At 30.1% G+C, this 23,894-nt stretch overlaps 2 protein-coding genes across 5 annotated transcripts; one reads left to right on the top strand and one right to left on the bottom strand.

The window, feature by feature from the left end:
- Nucleotides 1–11,983: 11,983 nt before the first annotated feature.
- Nucleotides 11,984–16,499, top strand: LOC148197900 (ABSCISIC ACID-INSENSITIVE 5-like protein 2). Its single transcript, XM_088116706.1, has 3 exons — nucleotides 11,984–13,587; nucleotides 13,689–13,760; nucleotides 15,983–16,499. Exons 1-3 carry the CDS (start codon nucleotides 12,790–12,792, stop codon nucleotides 16,061–16,063), a joined length of 951 nt encoding a protein of 316 aa, XP_087972832.1. The 5' UTR covers nucleotides 11,984–12,789; the 3' UTR covers nucleotides 16,064–16,499.
- A 2,904-nt stretch (nucleotides 16,500–19,403) lies between these two features.
- On the bottom strand, nucleotides 19,404–23,402 carry LOC124819767 (myb family transcription factor PHL7-like). 4 transcript variants are annotated; one of them, XM_047291343.2, is made up of 7 exons: nucleotides 23,051–23,402; nucleotides 22,372–22,596; nucleotides 21,497–21,573; nucleotides 21,340–21,388; nucleotides 21,195–21,252; nucleotides 21,034–21,103; nucleotides 19,404–20,200 (listed from the first exon to the last, which is right to left on the bottom strand). In XM_047291343.2, the coding sequence occupies exons 2-7, from the start codon at nucleotides 22,580–22,582 to the stop codon at nucleotides 19,832–19,834; spliced, it is 834 nt and encodes a 277-aa protein (XP_047147299.1). In that variant the 5' UTR covers nucleotides 22,583–22,596; nucleotides 23,051–23,402; the 3' UTR covers nucleotides 19,404–19,831. The 4 variants fall into 4 exon arrangements, with proteins under 4 accessions (XP_047147299.1, XP_047147300.1, XP_047147301.1 ...); XM_047291344.2 differs by having other exon boundaries at nucleotides 21,346–21,388; XM_047291345.2 differs by lacking the exon at nucleotides 23,051–23,402 and having other exon boundaries at nucleotides 22,368–22,563.
- Between the last annotated feature and the right edge of the window lie 492 nt (nucleotides 23,403–23,894).

Genomic DNA, 23,894 nt, shown 5'->3' with positions numbered 1-23,894 from the left:
TAATAATAAAAACCCACAGTCTCCATCCATTGCCATTTAATACCTTAACACCCACTAGACACTTTAAATATATGAAGTATGGAATTAGAAGACTCAAATAATCTAAAACAAATGGATAATGATACTTTGACAACATTTTTTTGACAACATTTTAACATCATCTACTTGCCATTATATGATTGGTCCAAAATTACTCCACAATCAATAATAATAATCATAAACACCAACATGGACCAATCACAGAATGACACGTAGATGATGTTAAAATGTTGTAAAAAAAATGTTAGTTAAAGTATCATTATCCAAAACAATATAACAATAAAAACCCACAATCTCCATCCAGTGCCATTTAATACCTTAACCCTCTTTTTGGATGAAAGATCTCAACCATTCCAAGAAATTGAAATACATAAAATTTGAATTACTTACAATTGACTTTGTTTTAAATAGTTTATTTGGATGAAGTGATTAAAATATCTTAAATTTCAATTTTCTTATTTCAATAAAGAAATTTAATTTCTATTTTAAGACAAACGTAACTCTATCCTTAAACCTGAGTTTAGTTAACCCAATTTTTGATAAGGAATGACTTGTCACAACTTTCGGTATGGGTCGATTCTCGAAGATTCAACCTAGGCCGACTAGACCCAAACTTCATCACAGATTGACTCAATTAAACCTTTGATCCGAATAGACTCAACTAGACCTTCAATTAGTGCAGGCTTAGCATAACCTACGATCAAGGCCGACTCGACTTGATATTTGATTGGTGTCGGCTCGAATCAATCTTCAATCAAGGCTAACTCAACTTTGGTCGAGGCCAACTTGACTCGACATACGACTGTTGCCGGTTGGGCTCAACCTTTGGCCCAAGCCAACTACTCAACCTTTGGCCTAGGCCAATTGGAATCAGCCTTTGGTTCGGTCGGCTCAACTCGACCTTAGGTCTTGTTCGATTTGGCTTAACTTTCGGCCTTCGTTGACTTGGTCCAACCTTCGGTCCGGGCTGATTCGACTCGACCTTTAGTTCTAGCCTATTAGGTTTATGCCAAATCGGCTTGACCTTCAGTTTATGCCGAATTGGGTCGACCTTTGGTTTATGCCAAATCGGCACATACCAACACAATTTAACCTTTAGCCTGGGTGACTTGAGTCGACTCTGGGCTTGGATCCATTCAGCTCAATCATTAGTTCAGAACTAGTTGACTCGACCTTTGATCTTGACTAAAGATCGAGTCAAGCCAGTTTCGATTAACTGCCGAGTCAGCTTGAACTAGATGGTGAGATGACTTGATTCAACCTAAAATTGATGAGTCGACTTTTTAAACTCACAATCAATGAAAAACTCTTAATTTGTAGAATTTTAATTTCCTTTAAGTGAATTTTAAATTTTATTATTTTAATTATTTAAAACAGTCTTTTAAAATTTCTCACTTCTAATTTTATTTTAATATCTTCATCTAAACAATTTATTTTAAAAAAAATTTAAATTCTTCAAATAGAAAACATTTAAAATTTAAATTCTTCAAATAAAAAATTACTTTTTTTTAAGTTTCATACGAGGATAAATAAATACCCCAAATTTTGGCACATATATTATTTAGAAAATATGTAGATCTATTAAATGTATCAGTTAAACTTGATCCTGATAACTTATTTAATAGATTTATGGTGGTTGGACTAATATTATAAATAGAAAGAATTCCTTGTTATCCAGGATGACTCTGTTTAAAAAAAATTAAAATTGAAATCATGTTAACAAAATAATTTTAATTTTAAATATAATAATATAATATATAAATATAATACATACATATTATAAAATAAAATAAAATAAATTTTAACACGATAATTTTATATACAATAATTATTTATGAAATGAACTAAATCCATAAATTTACAGGCTAGTTAAACTTAAGTTCATTTTAAGCAATTTTAAAATGAATGGATTATGATTCAGTTCAATTAATTAAGTTGCAGATTTTGTAGTTTAACTTGATCCGTTTATTGTAAACCTTTTAGTTTTAAGTTGATATGTTTTGCAGCTATTTTAGACCAGTCCAGTGGACTAAGCTCATTTTCAAATCTCAATGTCATGGTTTACTAATAAATACAATTTTTTTTTTATATAATTTTTTTGTCTAAGACTATAGTGGATCTCATTCCAATATATGCTCGTGAATTTGATTGATTCTTCCCATGCATGTGTTGGAAGGTAATTTAGAATTTAAATATTCTTCTAAAGTTTAAAATTTTGCAGTCAGGTCTTCCTATATTGCAATGACTTCTTACTTATCAGTTTAAACACTCTGCATTGAGACAGATTGGTACTCCTTTTATCCCATGGAAACAAGAGTTAGGAATTTAGAATGCCATTGAATCAATTCAGAATAATATTAAAAAAATACTTTAGAGTTAGTTCTTCACACATGCTTAACTCCTTATCACATGTCCAGTTTGCCTCCAGTATCTCTGGTGCATATATATATGAAAGATAACTATTTATATTTTATGTTTATCAAGAGAGAATGTTTTTACATTACACATAATATCATAGCTTTTTCTAGGAAGATTACACCATTTTCAATTCAAAATTTTAAGTTAATGGAATATTGGTCTACTGTTCCTGACCATCAATACTTAATGCTGATCTTCTTATAATGTTATTTTAAGACATCAATAGACATGTCTGTCTGAAATTTCTGAAAAAAAAATTCGACACAAGTAATTCTTATATCAATTTTTTTTATTAATACTGTATTTGTATAAACCGACCAACAAAACGAAGAATTGACTTTCTCATGAAAGTGTCTAGAATTTACTAGAAAGACTTAATAAAAAAAATTAACTTCAACAGATTGACGTTTCCTTACAATTTTCATGTCTCTAATAAGTATGAGATTTAGACTTTCCGAACCCAATAATCTTTTGAAGTGTTGCATTTGATAATGCTTGTTTGAAGTAGTGATATTACAAGTAAAGTAAACGAAAATATGAATGAGACATAAAATGAAGTGTCTAATTTAAGAAATAGATTTTAAGTTTAATTCAACTTTAAATAATCAACTTATAAAATTTATAAAATAAGATTCAATTATATATATTATAAATTAGTTTTATTTGTAGTTTGGAGTTAGATTAAACTTAAAATATAGTAATAGTTGTTATATAAATAAGTGCCATGAATGGCTTATAGAAGAATATGATAGTGTGGCATTTCAAAGTTGATTGAAATGGTGAGATCAGAATCTGGTTCTGAATTCTGACACAGGAGTGGCCTCCAACTTCCTCGAGAACATGAAGGAAAGTGGACACACAGACAATATCTTCTGAACTCATATATTATATATATTTATAGTCTTCAGACAAAAACTAAATAATAAATATATAATTTGTGTGACTGTGATCGAAGCATGGCTATGTCTCTTTATGCATAAAATAGCAGACATTGGTTTGGCACATCCATGGGAAGAGAAAGAAGTTAGTTGATAGAGAATTAAGAATGTTATAGAATATTGAGAGTGTGAAATGGGTAATTATCTAAGAATGGAAAAAGGTAAACGAAAGAGCAGAACTAGGTTTGTTGTTGATACGTGGAAAGAAAACATGTGCACGTGGAATTGGTCCTCGGTGGAATGCGCACGCGCATTCTTATGCATACATTACATGTGCCTTTCAATCACTTTGTCCGTTTGCTCCTTCCTTTCTTCAACCCTTCTTTAACATCGTCTTTTCAAAACTGCTAATTCTATGCTTTTTTATATCTCGTCTGTAAAAACAATGCTTGCAAATGCTGCCTTCTATCTTTCAAATACACAAAATATATTATAAACATATTTGCAATTGAATATCTTAAACTACTTTTTATTTTTCTTATACTATGGTTTGGGTTTTGACATCAATGGCATGACACAAATAATATTTTTGTCTTTCATCTCTAACTCACTCGTTTATTTTTTTTTTCTTTTCAAATATCTCTCAATTCACTCGTGAACTTGTTTTTTCTTTTTTCTTTTTTAAGAAGGAGTTGATTGGCTAGTTAGAAGGGCGAAAAAAAAATTATAAGTTTATCCATAAGTTAAAAACAAAAAAAATTAAAAAACTATAATAAACTATTTAGCCAAATAGCTTACCTTACAAAATTTTCCTTTCCATCCCTTTTTGTCTCTTAATTGATCTTATTTTATGATGATTTCTCAATCAAGCCTTGAAACTATAAAATCAAGATCAAACTTAATTTCTGAGTTTTGAGGAGCTGTGAAAACTATACGGGAAATTAACGAGAAATTTAAGTGTGAGAATGAAGTGTTGTGTTCATTTAATACGTTATGAAAAGTTCGAAGAAGTAGGATGAAAAATTGAAATATCACAAGAAAAAGAAAAATCTAAAAAGAAAATTTGAATGTGTTGATGAGAAGAGATAAGAAATAAAATGAGTGACGATTGAAAAAATGAAAAGAAGGAGAGGAGTTTTGTGTTAAGTATCAACCTTGATGAGAATGTAATGGTTAGGTTTACATTTTCAATTCTTTCCTCATTGTTCCTCATTTTTGGATGATTGTTAACATGGATTCTTTCTTATCATACCTTCACTTTAACCGTATTACAAACTACATGAAAGTCCTTTTAATCTTGAGTGCATTATGTTTTAAGTAGTGAACATTAGATATCTTCGTTTCCTTAATGCTCGAAACATGTTATTGATTGGTTTAGATGCTTTTAACTTTGACAGATAACAATTTCTTGCTCACATCTTTATTTATAATCTTGAACAAGTGCTAACAACGTCTAGAGTTTTATAGGCTCAATCTCAACTAACATAATTTTCTCTTATTCTTGTTGTTTCTTCATCTGATGTCCTTCGTCTAGTCTCTTGTCTTTGTCAAGAAATGCAAAAGTCTAAGTGTCGTTGACTCAAGTTTTACACATCCATCTTATGACTTATTGTATTTCCTTAGGACTCTCACATACATATTCCTCAATCTTAGTTCAATTTTATAATTCTTATGAATTCTAGGAATTGTTGCAATAATAGGTAAAGACATGAGTTTTATAGCTAAAAAAGTGTACTAAGACTGCTCATAAGTTTTTTGCTTAAATACTCTTTTGATATTTATTTTGGTTGATTTTGTTCAATGTGAAACTCATTTTTCTTAGATGTTCAATACGGTCCCTATTTTGGTAAATTATGTTCAATTTTGTCCTTTTTCATGATGTTGTCTAAATTGTTAACGGAAGATGAACATTGTGTGTCACATATCAGTTTATGGAGTTTCTTAATTTAAAAGAAAAGATTTTTTCTTAATTTAAAAAAGTTTCCATGTATTAAGTTAACATTGTCCCTCATATCAAGTCAATGTCAATGTCAATGTCACGTGTTAAGACATTATCTTATGTTTGTCTTTCATGTTGTTTATTTATGTATCAAATCTCAATGACAATTACAAAATCAAGTTAAAAATTTACTCTCACCAAATCAACTTTATATAAAGTATATACATAAAAATACATTATAACATATGCCTTATGTCACATTTTTTTTTCACAAATAATAAATTTGATTTATCTCATATGTTATAAAAGGTTGAATGAAATCTCTTTCAATTATATCATCTTGTTGTCAAAAAGTTTTTAAACAATTTACCCATGTGAGATAACTTATCAATTTAATATGATGCTTTGATCCAAAATTCTTCCATTTCTATCAACAATCATTATTGAAGTACTTGTAAGAGTGATCACAAAGGAATGCAACTTTTGATACTATGGTACGATTAAATAACTTAAGTTTTAAATTAGTCAATCTTAAAGTCCAAATTATATTATAAATTTGTAATATAAGATACATTTAAACTTTTAGATTGTGTTTTAAATTGTATAATTTGAAATTCAAAATTTTATTTGAATCCAACAGTTAAAATTATTTTATAAGTGACATTCTGGATCATAAAATCCAAAAGTTCTTTTAATCTTGAGTGCATTTTGTTTTAAGGAGTGAATATTAAAGATCCTCATTTCCTTAATGCTCAAGACATGTTCTTAATTTGTTTAGATGCTTCTAACTTTGGTGGATAACAATTTCTTGTTCACATCTCTACTTATAACCTTGAACAAGTGCCAACGGTTGTAGAGTTTTATAGGCTCAATCTAAACTAGCATAATTTTCTCTTGTTCTTGTTTTTTCATCTAATGTCTTTCGTCTAGTTTATTGTCTTTGTCAATAAGTGTAAAAGTCTAAGTGTTGTTGACTTAAATTTTAGGCATCCATCCTACGATTTAATGTACTTCCTTAGGATTATTACTTATATATTCCTAAATCTTAGTTTAATTTGAGTTATATTCTTCGTTTGGAGAGTGCGAGTGTATTTGGGGTCAAAAGACATGAGAGAGTTGTCTATGTGTTGTAAAAAATTTTACACGATGTTATTCTTTAGTTGTCATTAGACAATGACTGTGGTTTTTATCTGGTTTTGGAGTTTTCACGTTTATTATTTTGTATCCTTGTGTTGATCGTATTTCTCTATTGGTAGGGTGATTCTCGTGTAAAGACAATATGTTGTTCATTAATGATTGGTTTTTCTAGCAGGAGTGAACCAGAAGAGGACAAAGAATGAGTTAGTAGACCTCATTGCCATGTCAGAAAACAAGGAAATTAAAAAAAGATGGATAAGCTCATACATAAAAAAATAGATTTTTAGTAGGGGATTTCAAAGAATTTAGTTGTTAAAAATGTTTCATGGAGAGTGTTGAGTGATAAAAGAGGAAGCAAAGGCATATTAGATGGAGACTTTGGGGAAATTTTCTTTTTGCTAGTCTTTAATTTTCTTTCCATGGATTGGTGATGTTCTTTTAGATGATCTTTAAGGTTTCTATGTATTGTTTTCTTAGGTGAAGCTATAATATTCGAGTTAACTTTTATTTACATCCAGTCATATCATTCACTTATTTTTTTCGTTCATTTGATTTATCTCTTTTTATTCCTTCAATCTATCTTCTCACCAGTCAAGTTATGTTTGTTATGAGCTCATTTAGTAGATGTTATCTTCTAAATTCATTTCTTACTTTCAAATCAACTCGTTTGTGAATCTGAAGTTGTTTAATTTCTATGCTCAGTTCATTTCAAATATTACATTTGCTGTGCTTTTGTTTTGCTAAAGGATTCATGGAAGAGCTTATGCTTTGTTTAAAACACTTTTAACTTCTTTATCACTCTCCTTAATCTTCTATTATTGCTTCAGTTGTTATTTTAGTTAGTTTCTATTTTGTTTTTGTTTCTTGTTTCCAATTTACTCATTTGATTTATTTTCTTCTATTATGTGTTTTTACTTTATGTTTAGTTTATTGTCAATTTTACTTGTTGTTCAACATTCAACATCTTACATTTTTGTTCATTCTTCTGTCTTTGGATTTTATTTTATTTAATGTTTTGTTCTTTTACTCGTTTTTCACTTTTCTATTTCATTTCATCTAATGCTCTTCTTCACTTCTTATCATCTAAGGCTTTACAATTTCACATTGTCTAACATCTTTATATTATGAGTGTATAATGCTTGTTTTTGCATCGTCTAATGCTTTTACTTTATTTTCTTATCATATAATGTTAGATTCGTCTAGTATGTTATTATTGTACATTATCTCATGCATTGTATTGTTTGTTCATTTATTTTCATTTCGTCTAATGCTAAGTCCTTTAGTCATTTATTTCTTTAAGTTATGTTATTTGTTGAATTCATCTAATGTCTTTATTTTAAGCTCAAATTTTGTTTGGTGATGCTTCTACAACAAACGCTTCCATCACTGGTCCAATTGAGAGCACAAGAAGAAGACGAAAGAGTGAGTGTTGTGTGTGAGGGAGAAGTGTTGTGTGTAAAGATGAAACTAGGTGAATGTGTGCATGGAGGAAGAAATGGATAATGTTTTTTTTGCATGGAAGAAGAAGAAGAAGAACTGAAAAAATCTCAAAAGTAGTTCCATTTGTAAATCGACACATACAATGATACATATTGAAGACATATGCACCTTCACTTTCACTTTGCTGTCAATGGAATCCACAAATTGTCTTCTCCACAAATTGTCTTCTCATAGATAGAGAAATCTCTTATTTTCATTTTTAGTTTCTTATTTTTCTTATCAACTCAAATTTTCACATCACTAAATTCTTATGTGCACGTGAGTATAAATTGTCATTAAACCATGTCTAAGCAGTCAACATTAACGATTTAAACAATATTAACAAAAAAGGACTTGATCAATACACATTAATGAATTTGTGGATGTAATTGACACAAAATTAAAAGAAGGGACCAAGTTGATACACTCCCACCAAATTAAGAAGTATATGAGTAATTAAGCCTTTTAATTTTTATGTTATTTTTTTAGTGTTGACCTTTCTTATATAAGATTTAACTCCAGTGTTTAACATAGTGTCCAAAAACCAACACCGATTACCTTTTTTATTTTTAAAATTTATTATTTGTAGTGTTAGCCAGTGAAATTTTTTAATATAAAAATTAAATGTGTCTAGTTTTATGTCTCTATAGTCAACGCTTTTTATGTGTTTTTTTTTTCTAAACTTTATTAACTTTGCATTGTTAGTGTAGACTGGGTTGGATTGTGTGTAACTTTTTTTCTTTTGTAATTGTTTAACTTATGCTACTAGTGTCCTTTTTTAGTTGATGCTACTATGGTCCCTTTTATAGCCCATGCTATGTTATTGTAACTAGTTCTACACATTCTTGTAGTGATCATTAATATAGTTGAATACACATATAAACTCATCAATATGTAGTAACACCTTGTTGAACGAATAAACTTCTTCACTTAAACGATATTACACTCTCAAATATATAATAAATGCATAATAGAACCTCGACGCATCTTCTTTCTCCATTTCAACCTCGATTAGGGTTCATTCTCCCTTTTCCAAAAATTAGGGATCCTTTAAATTTACTATTTCTAACCTTGACTCTCGTCCAAAAATTTGTATTATCATATTTGTATTTTTCCAAATCTTACACACGATAGCAATCTTCCTTCAAAAACCCAATTCAAAGTGAGGTTCATGCAGGGAAAACAATTGAATTTGATTTATGGAGGTGACATCGCTTGTCTGTCCTTATCTATCGTGGAGGTAAGGTTTTCTTCATCTCCTTTCGCTTTATTCATTGAAAGGATTCGTTGAAGATGTATGGTTGTGGTTCATAATAAAAATGAGAAAATTCATGATTCTTCCTTTTTTATGTTGTTCTCATGTTACATAGGAAGGTTGGCTTTAAAGCCTTTCAATTGTGGTGTTTAATTCGTATTTTCCAATTTTAGTACTTTATTAGTGAATTTTCCTTGTTATTATGCTCATGCTTGGTAATGAGAATTTGCTTGATATTGATATATTAGCTTTCATTGTTAGAAATTTTCATTATTAGGAGTTTTCATGGTTAAGAATTTTTATTATTAAGAATTTTCATTATTAAAAATTTTCCTTGTACATGAGTTCTCGTTGTATAATATTAGTTGTTTAATAATATATAATTTATCTTTTTGTTAGTTTAATATTATTTGTTTTCATTGTATTGGTAGGGTTTATTTAGGTGTAGAGAATAAAGATCTCTACACTGATGGTATACAATTTAGTTATTAACGAAAAAATTCATCAATAATGTTTCTCTCAACTTATCGACATATCATCGTCCTTATTATTTACAAAAAAATATTTTTTAATCATGTTTAAAAGTCGTTATCAAAGACAAAATGTTTGTCTTTAATTTGAATTTAACAATTGAGGATATGTTTTGGTTATTACCAAGAGATTCGACTGAGAGGAGAAAATTACCAACGACATAATATCCATTAATAATTCATTCAAAGTTTTAAGTTATCAATATATTTGACTACAAATTTTGATTATCGGCACTAATAATTTTATAGTGTGAAATTGTGAAAAGTATACACAAGTTCTTAAAAGTAATAAAATAACCATGATAATGAAGCACTAACTTAAATTCACATAAATTAATTTTGGATGAAATATTTGAGAATAAGATGAGTTTTTTTAATTAAAAGAAAAGATAAAAAATTTCACATCTAAAGTTTAGATTTATTAAAAGTTAGAATCCTCCAATCCGTATTATTATTTTCAGAAGAGAAAGAAAAACTGTTATGAAACTCTTATTATTTATGGATAAGTTAAAAAAATATAGTAAAAATAAATCTTTGAATTATATTTCAACATTCAAGATTAAAAGTTAAATATATGCAATTTTTTAAGTAATGCATGGCCACATCAAGGGTTAAAATTGAGCATGCTTGAAGTAATAAGAAAATGAAAAAGATAAGAAGTATCAATTTTCACTATTTGTTTGAGAAAAAGAAGTAAAAAGAAAGAGAAATATTTTTTTGGTACTATAATATACACACTTATCCCCTAAATTGACATGAAATGAAAGAGTTGGTCCCTCTTATTTATCTTTTTAATTTTACTTTCATAACTTTTTTAAACTATTTATTTTTCTCTCTAATTTTTCAGACCAAACTTTGGAACTAATCACCAATCCCTATTCTTGCTGTTCAAATCAAACATTGAAATTTCAGATTAGGACTGTTAGTTAGTTATACTTCCATTCACATAAATAGTGTCATGTTTCTTGAAGCTGACATTTCTATACCCAAAAATTTCTAAGACACTGTACACTGCAATTGAACAACAAAATTTATAACTCATATGTTACACTCAGTTCAGTCAATTATTTGAAGAAACATATCAGTTTTTATAATTTTCATTTATGTCAATTTTTTTTTTACATGAAGCTTCTCTATTTACTCATAACAAAAGCATAACATCTTTGAAATTAATTAATTAAAAGGTAATTAATGTTGCTTTTAAATAAACTTTTATAAGATTAATTAAGTTCTGAGATTATGATAAAATCGGTTTCTACTTTTTTTTTAGTGCTCAAAACTTTTATATTTTCTAATTGAGTAGATACAGTTTAACTTTTCTTTTACACCAATGTTATCTTGTCCTACTTTTTTTTGAAGTATTTAAATATGAAAATTTTGTATTTATTAAAATGACGAATGATTTTTATTTATAACGTGTTTGATAATAAAATTGTACTGAGTAAAGAATTATCTCTTCTATCATTGATAAAACATTTCTTATTATCTAATAAATTCCCAATTATAATAATAAAAGTTATTTCTATTTTATATTAAACACACGTGTAGAAACAAATTAACAGGATAAAATAATTCTTATATTACGAAAAAATTAAATAAAAAACTCAATTAAAAGTATAAAAAATTTATATTTTAATATAACAAAATTTTTCAATAATAATTTAATTAAAAATATTTAAATTTATTAAAAGTTTAAAACTTAATTAATTTTTCATGTAAATTCAAATATGTAACAAAATCTTCATCATTTTCATTTCACAACAGCCAAGTGAAAATGAATGGAGGTAATATTAAAGCGGAAAAGACAAAATAAAATAAAATAAAAACGTAACCTTTGCTAACATTTATCAGTTGCGAAGATACCCTGCAGTGTCGGATTGAAGAATCAGAGTGCATATATATTAAAGCTTAAAATTTGGATGCAACTCTTTAAACATTTTTTAACGAGACTGAGAATCATTAAAATGAAATTCCAATTTGAGCAAGAGAAAAAGAACTGAAAGAAATATATCATAATAAATCTTCGAACTTTGCATTTATATTTTAGCCCATTTATATTTATATTTGAGGAAGAGACGAAGAAAGGGTTAAAATCTAAAACTGTCAATTTATTAAAGTTTGAGAGATTAGAAAGTGGAAAGAGAAAAAATGATTAAACTTTTAGTAGTTAGAGAGTGAGAGGGGAAAGAGAAGAAAAGTAGAGAATGTTAGAATATTATGATACAAGTTAATGTTATATGATTATACAGTAATTATTGAATTACAGTGCATTAGTTATAACACATTATCTTTTCCAAATAAACAGTGATTGTTCCTCGCTTGGCGTGGTTGTTGTTCCCAGTGGCAAGGGAAAATTGAAAGGCCCACCTTGTTGTAAGATTCAGATTGGATCCTGCAGCAGCAAGTAGGTGAAGGACTGAAAGTGTAGTACCCTCAGATTTTGTTTTAACTTAGCAAGTCAGAATAGTCTATTCCTTCACCACTTTCCAAAATTTCTTTATTCATTTCTAAATTCTTCTTTTTCCCTTTGAAGGGAAACCTTAATCATTCTTTTGCTTCAGATAAGCATTGTTCTCAGAATATTCAACAACACTCCCATTTTTCATACAAAAAACACTTCTTTCTACGCTCAGGGTCCTGCAGGATCAATTTTGGCCTTTTCTTCTAGGACACACGACATAGTAGTGGTGGTGATGTAACAAAAATCATGACCTGCATATTTAGTTCTAGCTTTTTTCTCTGCTGTGGGTCTCTTCTGCATCATCATTTTCTTTGATTCCTAGTTCTATTTCATATCTGATCTGGGTCACCTTTTTCCTATTCTGGGTCCGGTTTTCTCCCACCCCATTTAACACTGCCTGCTTTGTGTTTGTTTCTTGTTTTCACCAAATCTCAGAATTCAAGACAATATCCTCGTCTTTTGTTTCTCCGGATTCTAATTTGGTGCCAAGTTCGTTCATTTAGATGTCGCGAGAAATCACTGGATAGACTCTTTTCTTTTGGTTTTCAGGTGTCTCTGTTGCAATTGAGTTGTGGGGGGATTGTGAATTTGGGTTTTATTTATATTTGGAAGCGATACATGTAGACTTGTAGGGTGGTTTTGGGGTTAAGATAATGGGATCTCAAGGTGGGGCAATCCAGGAGCCAAAGAATGGGTCTTTGGCAAGGCAAGGGTCTTTGTACAATCTCACCCTTGATGAGGTGCACAACCAGCTTGGAAATTTGGGGAAACCCTTAGGAAGCATGAATCTTGATGAGCTGCTCAAGGGTGTGTGGACTGCAGAATCTGGAACTGATGCATACATGCAGCAAGGTCAGGTAGCTTATGCTGGATCATCTTTGAATCCTCAAGGGAGTCTAACATTGTGTGGGGATCTTAGCAAGAAAACAATTGATGAGGTTTGGAGAGATATGCAACAGAAGAAGAGTGTTAGTCAGGAAAGAGAAAGACAGCCTACACTGGGTGAGATGACCCTGGAGGATTTCTTGGTGAAGGCTGGTGTGACTACTGACCCTTTCCCTAATGACGATAGTGCCATGGCCATGCCAGGGGTTGATTCCCAACACAACACATCACAACATGCTCATTGGCTGCAATACCAGCTCACCTCAGTGCAGGAGCAGCCACAACAACAACATCATCAACATCAAAATCAGCAGAATACTATGATGCCGGGTTTTTCGGGTTTTATGGCTGTTCAACAGCCTATGCCGGTTGTGGTGAATCCGGTTCTGGATGCAGGATACTCTGAAGCAATGCCGTCTTCTTTGATGGGTGCCTTATCTGATTCACAATCTGCAGGTAGGAAAAGGGCTGCCTCAGGTAATGTGGTTGAGAAAACTGTGGAGAGGAGGCAAAAGAGAATGATTAAAAATAGGGAATCAGCAGCTAGGTCCCGGGCTAGAAAGCAGGTTATTTTTGTTTTTAGTTTTTTTTTTTCATGTGTTTTTGCTTTCAAGTCTTATTTTTTACTTTTCTCTTTTATACAAGCTGCGCATATTTGAATGGGCAGGCTTACACACAAGAACTGGAGATTAAAGTTTCCCGTTTAGAAGAAGAGAATGAAAGGCTTAGAAGACAGAATGTAAGTTTAGATTCTTTTGTTAGTCTGTGTCGTTGCTTTATTCTTGTCTGCTGGTAGTTTTTGGTGTCAGATTGATAATGCCATATGGTTGGACAATGCATGGTTGAAATGTTGGCGATTTAGTTTACCTTGCCAATGGTTTTCTATTAAGTGGAGTGTTTAAACCAATTGAACTTCAACTACAATTTAACAATTGACATTTGGTTTATCATTGTGTCTATTTAGGATTACAATTACATTTTTTTAATTATTTTGATTTTGCTTGGATATGATCTTCCTCTCTTTTTAATTACACTATTGAGGTGAAGCAGGCCATGACCTTAGGCTGGTGATCTGCTTTTGGTCTTGTCATATTCTCTATTTTCCTTTGTTCTGTTCTTTCTTTCCTTATGCATGCATTATTCTGAATCTTCTTTATTTGACAATTGAACCTTTGTGTCTGTGTGTGCCTAATTTTTCTGGGTTTTGGCCCCAGAAGACATGCGATTTCAGGACATGTTCATTTTATGGTGATAATCTCTTTCTTGGAAACAAGTTCTGATTTAATGATGATTTCTGAATTTGTTAGGTCTAAAATATTTTCTCCTTTCTTTAGCAAGGAATTTTTTTTTTCCGGATTAATGTTTTTGAGGGTGTATACTGTTAACTCTCTGTCTGCCATGGCTCCAAGGAATTCTTTTTGAAATTTTTGGGTAAAAGAATCGCAGAAAGTGTAGGTCTTTATGTTGATGACTTTATCAGTTTGTGGTGAGAGATAAGGTGAAATATTTAGCGTTTGATTGTAGCACGTCTTTTGAACACCTATACAAAGAACAGATCAGGGTTCTTTAAAGTTGGACATAGGACAGATGCTCTAAGATTTTGTGATCATATCAGGTGAAAAAAAAAGTGCTGAGAAGGGTCATAAGGAGGTAGCTCAGCAGACTTCTCTAGAGCTCACTGTTGAGTGACAAAATAAAAAAGAAAAAAAAATTGTGTACGAGTAAATACTTCTGATGTTTTTTCTAACCCTTGATTACATATAATTCCCTAACAAACAGTTCATAAAACATTTGTGTTACATCTAACTTCCAACGTTTAAATTGTTTCCAAACTTGAGATTAGGTGTTTGACTTCTCTCCCTTCCTTATCTGGAGATGTATTCCCTGTAGTAGTGTGGAGAGGTACGAAGATTTCAATGTTAAAAAGATAGATTCACTTTGGCTAAAGTTTGGAGTACTTTATGGCTTCAAGATATGGCCAACCATTATTTTGCTTGCAGTTAGTCTGGCTGACACATTTCAAGTCAAGGCTACAAGAATCAATATTAATGCACAAAACTAAACCTAGTTCTGTTGAAATTGGGAGAAATAAGTTGAGTGGTAATGATCTTGATCATGAATCTCTGCTTTCTGTTAGTGTTTTGAATTGTACAATTGTAGAATGATTTGATTTTTGAAGCATTTAATTATGTGTCAGTTCAGAACTATGTCTGCAGCCTTAAGTATTTCCATTTGGAATCACCCAACCTTGTACTGATCACAAAAGGGTGAATTTATAATGTGAGCCTACATATGATTGCATATTGTTGTGATATTATATCTCTGTTGGCATAAATCCTTTTTAGTTTGTTTTCAGTTTTAATGTAACATTTGGTCTTGGATCCATCTCTTCATTGTAACTTTACCAACTAAAGGGAACCTGCCAGTTATAAAAGTCTTACAATGAATGTTCAACTATGTGAATTTCCGATGAAGAGCATGAAAATGACTATGTTTAGATCGTAAAAATGACCCTTCTTTTAAAATATAGAAAAACAGTTCTATCATGTGTTCATGATTAAGCCAATTGTCTGTGGTTGTCTTTTTGTGGAATCAAATGGAAATATCTGTGGTTAGATTTTAATAATAGATGAGCATGCATAATTTATCCACACCAGTTATATATCTTAGAACTTTCTTGGACAAGCTTTCGATCGTAAAACTTGAAGGACATAGCTGTGTCTGTAAGATGGCATTACCCTTCCATAATGATCTTTGAACCACAATATGGTGTAATGTAAGCTCATATTTTGAGGTTGCAACTAACCAACCATAATTGTGTGTTTCTTTTTCTTCAATTTTCTAAACTATTTACATTGTTGAATAATAGCACGCAAAAATAGTTTTATGCAAGAGCTTTGGAGATGATTCTGGATGGTTTATCTCTCTCATAGTAACTGTTTTTTATGATCTTTCTTTCAGGAGATAGAGAAGGTATTGCCAACTGCACCACCACCTGATCCTAAGCATCAACTGCGCAGAACTAGTTCAGCTCCCCTTTGATGGCTTCACTGCAAACCAGTTTCTACCAAACTTCCATGCACTTCCATAGATCTCATTTGCGACATATATGTTTGGCACTCAAGTTTCCAACATTTGGAAATCTATTTTTCTCTGGGAAGTGCTGCTATTTATTCTCCTCAGCATGTCCCCTTGTAAGAGTGTTTTCCTATATGTACATTTTCCAACTTACTCTGCACTACAAGCATGCTTTAGTCTAATTTTGAACACAATATAGCTTTAATACCACTTCTAAGGACAAAATATAGATGTTGTAGTATAGATGATTTGATGTTGTTCTTCGGTTAAATTTGAAGTTTTTATGTAACTTGTGCTTCAGAAGTTCATATAAAGGTTGATGCATGTTACTGAGAGGAAATTCCAATTTTAATTGAAGAACATAAATAGAAACATCTATAATATTGCACTTTTGTTTTGATCTTTTTCTTATGTCCTATAACCAGTTAACCATTTTGGTTTTATATACTAATTTCTTGAGGATAAATGCTAGCAACTCGGTGCATTCTCACCTGTACAAGGCAAATGTCAACCTTAGCACAGAAAATGGTTTTTGATTTGAGGTTACTAACTACAGCATGATTGGAAAATTGACGTGAGGTTCTAATCATATTGAGGTGACTACACCAAAAAAGAAGTTTGAGGTGAGAGAACGTGATACCAAAGAAGAATAATATGATTGTTTTAAATAAAAATTACTTTGGTAAAGTATATTTGACTGAAAGTAGAACAAAAAGGTGCAGTAAACAACATTTGAGTCCCTTAAAATAAGAAAATTTCTGTCTCCAAAAGTGCAATGTTTTAATATTATAGTCCAAGAATAAAAGCACATGTATTCACCAAAAAATAAATTAGTCTGAGATTAATAAGTTGGGTGATTTAAGTGATATTCTTTAATGTATGTTTAAGAATTCAAGTGACACAAAATAGTTGAGTTTAGGTATTCATCTGATATTTTAGAGACTTATTTTGACTCCTTTTTTTTAGTTTAGAGCATGTTTAGCTTAATTCGTGTGTCTTGTAACTGCGTAATGAAATTCACTCCAATGGGAAAGTTGCCAAAAGACATGTTTAATCTAATTTTTTTAATCCTAAAATTGATCTTTTTTACATATATGAATTGTAAATACAAGTCGATACTTAGAGGGCACTTCTGAATTCATAGGACTGGAGTACTGTTGTTGCCAAATCACTGTTTCATTGCAATTGTTAATCTGAAATGTTTGATGTTTTATAGATTCGTGAACCATTATTAACACCTATAATGAACACAATTCTAACTAATTAGCCATTTAAAACACTTCTGGTCTAACTAGATTTTATCGTTCTTAATGGACCTGCCTTCAGCGTGAGGCCTTATAGATTCTCAATAACGACTTTGCACGTTTAAAATATGAGTGTTTCATCCTACACCTCCAAGATCTCATCCTGCACCTCCAAAAATTCCACTTTTAACCTTCTGACATTTCATCATTATCCTACACCTTTAACTTTATAGAAAATTTTATTTTTAATTTTAATAAATATATTCTTATTTTTTTCTTTTTCTTATTAAAAAGATTCTATATCACCTCAATAATAACTAAATTTAAAATTCAAATATTATTTAATATAATTTTATATTTTAATAATTACTAAAATATGATTTATGTTATAATAATAATTATATTAAAAATATAAAAATAAAATAATTAAAAATAAAAATAATAACAAAAATGTAAATTATATTAAATAAAATATTTAATATATTTAAATATATTAAATTATATTAAAATATTAAATTAAATTAAATAATTATTAAAATTTAAATAATAAACAAAATTTTAAAACAGTTATTTATCAAATAATAAATAAAATTATATTAAATAAAATATTTAAATATACTAAATTATATTAAAATATTAAATTAAATTAAATAATTATTAAAATTTATATATAAAATAAAAATTTAAAAACATTCTTTATCGGATATATCCGATTTATAACTTATCGGATATCTATATCCGATTAACAAATTTTTCAAAATTTTGTTTTTTTAAAATTTTAATAATTATTAAATTTAATTTAATATTTTAATATAATTTAATATATTTAAATATATTAAATATGATTTTAAGTATTGTTTTTATTTTTATTTTTATTCTTATTTTAGTTATTATTTTTTAATTTTCTTAATAGAACTATTTTAAAAATATAAATTATATTTTATTAATTATTAAAATATAAAAATATAATAAATAATATTATAATTTTTATTTAAGTTTAATATTTATTAAATTTTAAATAAAAATCAAAGTATTAACATATTTTATAGATTTTAATATATAAATAAGCTTTTTAAAATTTTTATTTTTATTTAAAATTTAATGATTATTTAATTTATTTTTAAAATTTTATTATAATTTAATATATTTGAATATATTAACTCAAATTTATTTTTATTATTATTATTACTATTTTTATTATTATTTTTATTATTTTATTTTTATGTTTTTAATATAATTATTATTATAATATAAATTATATTTTAATAATTATTAAAATACAAAATTATTTTAAATAATATTTAAATTTTAAAATAAATTAAATTAAATTATTATTAAGGTAGTGAAGATTGTTTTTAATAAAAAAGAAAAGAAAATGAAAAAATATTTATTAAAGTTAAAAATAAAATTTTGAAAAAGTTGGAGGTGCAGGATGATATGAGATGTCAGAAGGATAAAATTAGAATTTTTGGAGGTGCAGGATGAGATCTTGGAGGTGTAGGATGAAACACTCTTAAAATATATAGTGCATATTTCTTAATACTATCTTCTAAGTCATCTAAAGAGTAAAATCATTCTTCTGTTATAATTAAACTTAGAACTAGAAAATCTTGCGTGATATAAAGCTATAATGGTTCAATATGGTGACAAACTTTCGATAAGAAATATTTTTCAAAGCACTACAGACTAGACTCCCATTCCAAAAACTCCTTTACTTTCCACTTTAACGAATAAACAGTTTTATTGAACAGTTTTTTTCTTCAGTACATAACCATGACTTTGAACTAAGTTAATAGCTAATTAGTAATATCTTGTAAACTTCCAAATTATATACTAAAATTGCTGTAAGTACATATGAATAAAAGTAAATAAAATCCTTCTATATTTGTTCTTCTGGGGCTTTTAGTACAAATAGTAAGAACAAGTTTTGCACCAAACAAGGGTATTTAGTTTATAGATGAAAGCTTCTAGCCACATTACTTTTGTCTTTAACAAATTTATTATTTTATAGGTTTGCTAGCATCACATTCACGAGTCTAACTGTGCCAAGGCCTGGAAGATAAGTAATATAAAGGGAAGCTTGTCATAACTATTTCCATCTATAAGAACTAAGTGTCATCTCCCATGATTAGGTCGGTTACAAGGATCAAACAATGTCATCTCCAGGTATTTGATACTGACTTGGACCATAGCAACCTGAACATCAAGTATCCTGCACCCAACAGTCATCATCCATGACCCACACAGCATTTCTGTTGGGTGTAAGAGTGCATTCTTTATGACTCTCACAACAGGAGAAGAATGCATCTATATCTACATTAATATGTACAAATGGATTGCATGGAAATATATATATATATATATATATATATATATATATATATATATATATATATATATATATATACAAAGCATGATTTGTATTTTCTACCAGAAAAATACACTACACATTACAATGAAGACAGAACCTACAAAAGGAACCTAGTTCTTACTGTCCACTCTCCTTATGTTCATCTTTGTTTGTCTCCAAATCAAATCCAAACCCAGCATCATCATACAAATTTGGATCCAACTGACCAACATTGCACTCATTCTTTTGTTCAGTCTTCCTTACATGGGAAGCAGTGAAGCCATCCTTGGAACCATCATCGATTCTCTGTTTTTTACGAGGGGACAAAGTGCTTGCAAGGGCATCACTAGATCCAGAAGCCTCCGAGTGCGGATGAGTTTGCTTATCATGCGATAAAGGAAGTGTTTCGGAGGTTGTTAAGGTATTACCTAATTTCTGCTGTTCCTCTATGATCTTTTGTAAGTATTTACCCTGTGCTTCAATTCTCATTTGTAATTGCTTCTGAACCTGGAATATATATAAAAGGCTTTATTATCCAGAAGTGCTTACTCATAGAAGCACAGTGCTGAAAATTAACAAGCAGCAGTTATCTTAAAATCGGTGTACGCAAGTCCTGAGGCTACATAATTCTTCTTCATATAAGAATAATTTAATAGATACTTGTGATGAGTCCACTCAGCTAGCATATGATGCATGATTCACATATACAAACATAATTGGCATTTTTCAAAGAATTATGTAAAATATAACAATCAAGCAGTGTCTTTTATTTATCCCTGATGTACTTACGCATCGTACCAAAAGTTTTGGTGAATGAAGAAAATATAATTAAAAATTAAATCTTAACCATTGAGGTAAAAACGGACTCATCTCTCAAATGATAAGTAACATCTGAAGTTTTCCACAGTAAGTCAAATTTCGGTCAATCACTCATCAATCACATGAATGTTTATTCAGTCATTTCTTTTCAAGATACATGTCACATGTTCCAATTTCATTCAATCAACAAAAAATCAAAGGAAATGACATATATAAGGATGGCTGAAGTAGTGTATCCAAGTTTAACCATACAATAGGCGAAATTAGATACTTGTAAAAACATCTTCGAATGCTGTATGAACTCTAAACATAAGAGAAATGAACTGTATGTATGCTATCATCAGGGACATACAAGAAGTAAATTATTCCATGCTATTCTTAAGCCAGTATTTTTGTACTATTTCCTGTTCACAGATTAGTATGTACTATCATTGTTTCTTTTTTGGTCTTTTAGCAGAGTGTTGTAGGCTAAATAGGGTTCTCTTTTAACAATTAGTAAATATTTAAGATAGGTAATAAACCTCAAGCTGCTCATGCAGACGTTTCTGAACCTCCATCTGCATTCTTAAGGCATCATTGATTGGCATTCCCCTGGAGGCAGTAAAGATTTTAATAAAAGATTAAAAGAGGAAGCACAATAACGAGTTATAGATTATCTTAGGAAAACAATTGGGATACCCACGGAGAAGAATCTGCGCCAGAAAAGCTGTCTCCAGAATTCCTCTTCTCATCTTTAGAGTCTAAAAAGTTCAAAACGATTTTTTTAAAGCCCAACAGATTCTAACTAATTTGTTTTAGGGAAGCAAGGACAAGAAAAAACAAGGCACCTTTACCATCAGCTGGTGATTCAGGTAAATACTTTGCAAGACGATATTTCTACATAAAATAATGTCATCAAAGAATAAATAGGATCAATGTTAAATTAAGTATAAATGTTGACATTTTATGTGCACAAGCCTAAATTATTAAACCAGATGATAATACCTGTAAATGGCTTTTAACATGATAAATGGTCAGTCCAGGAACACCCATCACTCTAAGGACACCTTTTGGTGTTGCCCCTGCCGTGAATAATTAAATCAATTTAAAAAGTTTACAGGAATATAGCTATATTTTTACAGATTATCTAAGTTAAAGAAGTAAAAGCCAACTCAAAAAGGAGATGCAAAAGGGTAGTATTTTCCATGAATGGATCCACATCAAATAAAAATAATCAGCCACTAAAATATGAAAATTCAAGTTCTGGAAAATGTAACTCTGCCAGCCAGTGTTGCATGCACACAACGTGGAAGCCAGAAGTTTCAAATAACAAGATTAGTTGTCAAACAATTGATTCCACAGAGTGAAAGGGACACTAGGAATTAATCCAACATGACTCACCATTGCTGGGTTTTTTTTATCACAAGAGAATGTGTATCAGATCTGACCATTTTCTCTTAAAAAGAATATCGTCTCTTCCCTCAAGAAGTTTCGAAAACATTAAAAAGGTGAACTGAGTTGAAGAAAAATAAAACTAGTCATTAAAAAGAATATTGGCACTAGTCATTTATAAAAAAGAGATTAGCTCTCATTTAATGGCTACATTAAATAGAACTCAATTCCTGCAGTCCAAGCATGTTATTATCAACTAGAATAACCTTGGACTGCAAGTAACCAAAAGAGAAATTATCTCAACGGTTACTGGAATAAATTGATCACAGCATTCAATAGGTTACATTACATACTAAATACTTGACAATCGGACAAGCAATTCCCATATTGCATTCTCTTTCCTATACGCTTTTGCAAGAGAATAATAAATTACCAAGGAAAACCCTACATAAAGTGCATCAATCTCAATATTGAAAAGAAATACCCACTATCTGGTCCACCAAGTTGTGTAATGGCATCCACAAAACGGTCATGAAGATCAGATGTCCACCTTAAACGCTGTTTCCCACTTCCTCCCGCCGGTGTGGCATTTTTTCCAGCAGATCCACCCAAAACCTCAACATTTGCAATTTGTTCAGCACCACCTTGAGATTTATAGGGCACCATACTAGCCGATGAAAACTTCTTTGCGTGGTACATAGTTATATTACGGACTACAATTTACAAGGAAAAAAAATCAGAAAAAAATGAGCTGCTGAGTTTTGCAGAACCAACAAAACAGAATCATCAAATTTGGCCCACTCTATTGGCATAATCTGCTGAACTTACAAGAGAAACAAAATCAAATCACCAAACTTTATCCATCATATTGGTACTTCCACAAAGCACTAGAACTAAGATTTTAAATTGCTATCCAGTCTAAAACACCCCAAAACCTCGATGTTGCGGTCAAAATCACGGTCTTGGATCGTTATTTAGAACCTTGACTATAACTTACACATAATCCATGGACTTCACATTGATAAAAACACAAATAAAGCACTTAAACTAAATTGAAAAAGAAAAAAAAATAGACTTAGGTGAATTAATGGACAGTAAAACTTCGTGAGACTACACTAGAAAACTATAAATCTAATAATAAAGGAAATTTAATTAGATTTAATTTACCTAAGCGAGAGTTAAAATTGGACGAGAGATGTCGAACGCGGAGATTGTGGAGGGTTTGAAGAGAGATCTAAGGAAACTGATAATGAGATAAGAGTTGGGAGAACTCATTCTCCAGCCCGAAATCGACGCATTAGAATTGGAGAAAACGACGAAGAATTGAATTGGCGGAGGCAAAAGAGGCGTTGTAAAATTTTGCGGGAATCTGAGAGAGAAAATGGAAATTTTCTCGGGAAAAGTTAGAGATTGGGGATTGGTGGTGGTGTTTGTGTTGTGAGTGTGATTTTTTTTGTTTTGTCTTTCAGGAAATGATTGGATTTGAGAGAAAGAGAGAGACCAGTTATGAATCCCAGCGTTGAATTGAACAGACGGCGGCGTTTTAAATGGACGGTGTCGTTAACCAAGGTGGCGGGTCCCACGCGCCTGTCACGTGTCACTGCTTTTTGGGTGTATTTGTTTGTCGTCGTCTCTCTTTGACATCAACGCCGTTTAGCACTCCCCAATACTTAAGATTCCTTCCATCGGTGCAGGAAAATGTGGCCTGGCCGACTAATAATATTAATATATGTCTTTTATTTTCTACAATTGTATTCGTTTTATATCCTTCCTTCTTTTTACTACTTTATTTCATTCATGTCTTCATACCAGAGTTGTTAATTTTTAATAATCTCCTTCAACCATTGCTCAGAAACCAATTTCTATAAATTTCTAAACGTTCAATATTAAAAGATAATAAAAATAGTTCTATACATTGGTGACAACATTTTAAAATAATTATAACTTTATATTTTTTTCATGAAACTTCAATTTTATAAACCAGACCATTTGACGGGTAAATTTCAATTTG

The sequence above is a fragment of the Vigna umbellata genome, chromosome 5 (genome assembly GCF_029865625.1).
Source record: "Vigna umbellata cultivar VRB3 chromosome 5, Vumbellata_1.0, whole genome shotgun sequence".
Lineage (NCBI taxonomy): Eukaryota > Viridiplantae > Streptophyta > Magnoliopsida > Fabales > Fabaceae > Vigna > Vigna umbellata.
The sequence above is the reverse complement of the archived record's forward strand: the minus strand, read 5'-3'. Positions and strand labels throughout refer to the sequence as shown.

Coding starts and splice junctions, on each gene's coding strand:
- LOC124819767 (XM_047291343.2), bottom strand. CDS start 22,582: ATGTACCACGCAAAGAAGTTTTCATCGGCTAGTATGGTGCCCTATAAA. Junction 21,253..21,339: donor ATCACCAGCTGATGGTAAAG/GTGCCTTGTTTT, acceptor TGAACTTTTTAG/ACTCTAAAGATGAGAAGAGG. Junction 21,104..21,194: donor TCTGGCGCAGATTCTTCTCC/GTGGGTATCCCA, acceptor TACTGCCTCCAG/GGGAATGCCAATCAATGATG.
- LOC148197900 (XM_088116706.1), top strand. CDS start 12,790: ATGGGATCTCAAGGTGGGGCAATCCAGGAGCCAAAGAATGGGTCTTTG. Junction 13,588..13,688: donor GGTCCCGGGCTAGAAAGCAG/GTTATTTTTGTT, acceptor TTGAATGGGCAG/GCTTACACACAAGAACTGGA. Junction 13,761..15,982: donor AAAGGCTTAGAAGACAGAAT/GTAAGTTTAGAT, acceptor TCTTTCTTTCAG/GAGATAGAGAAGGTATTGCC.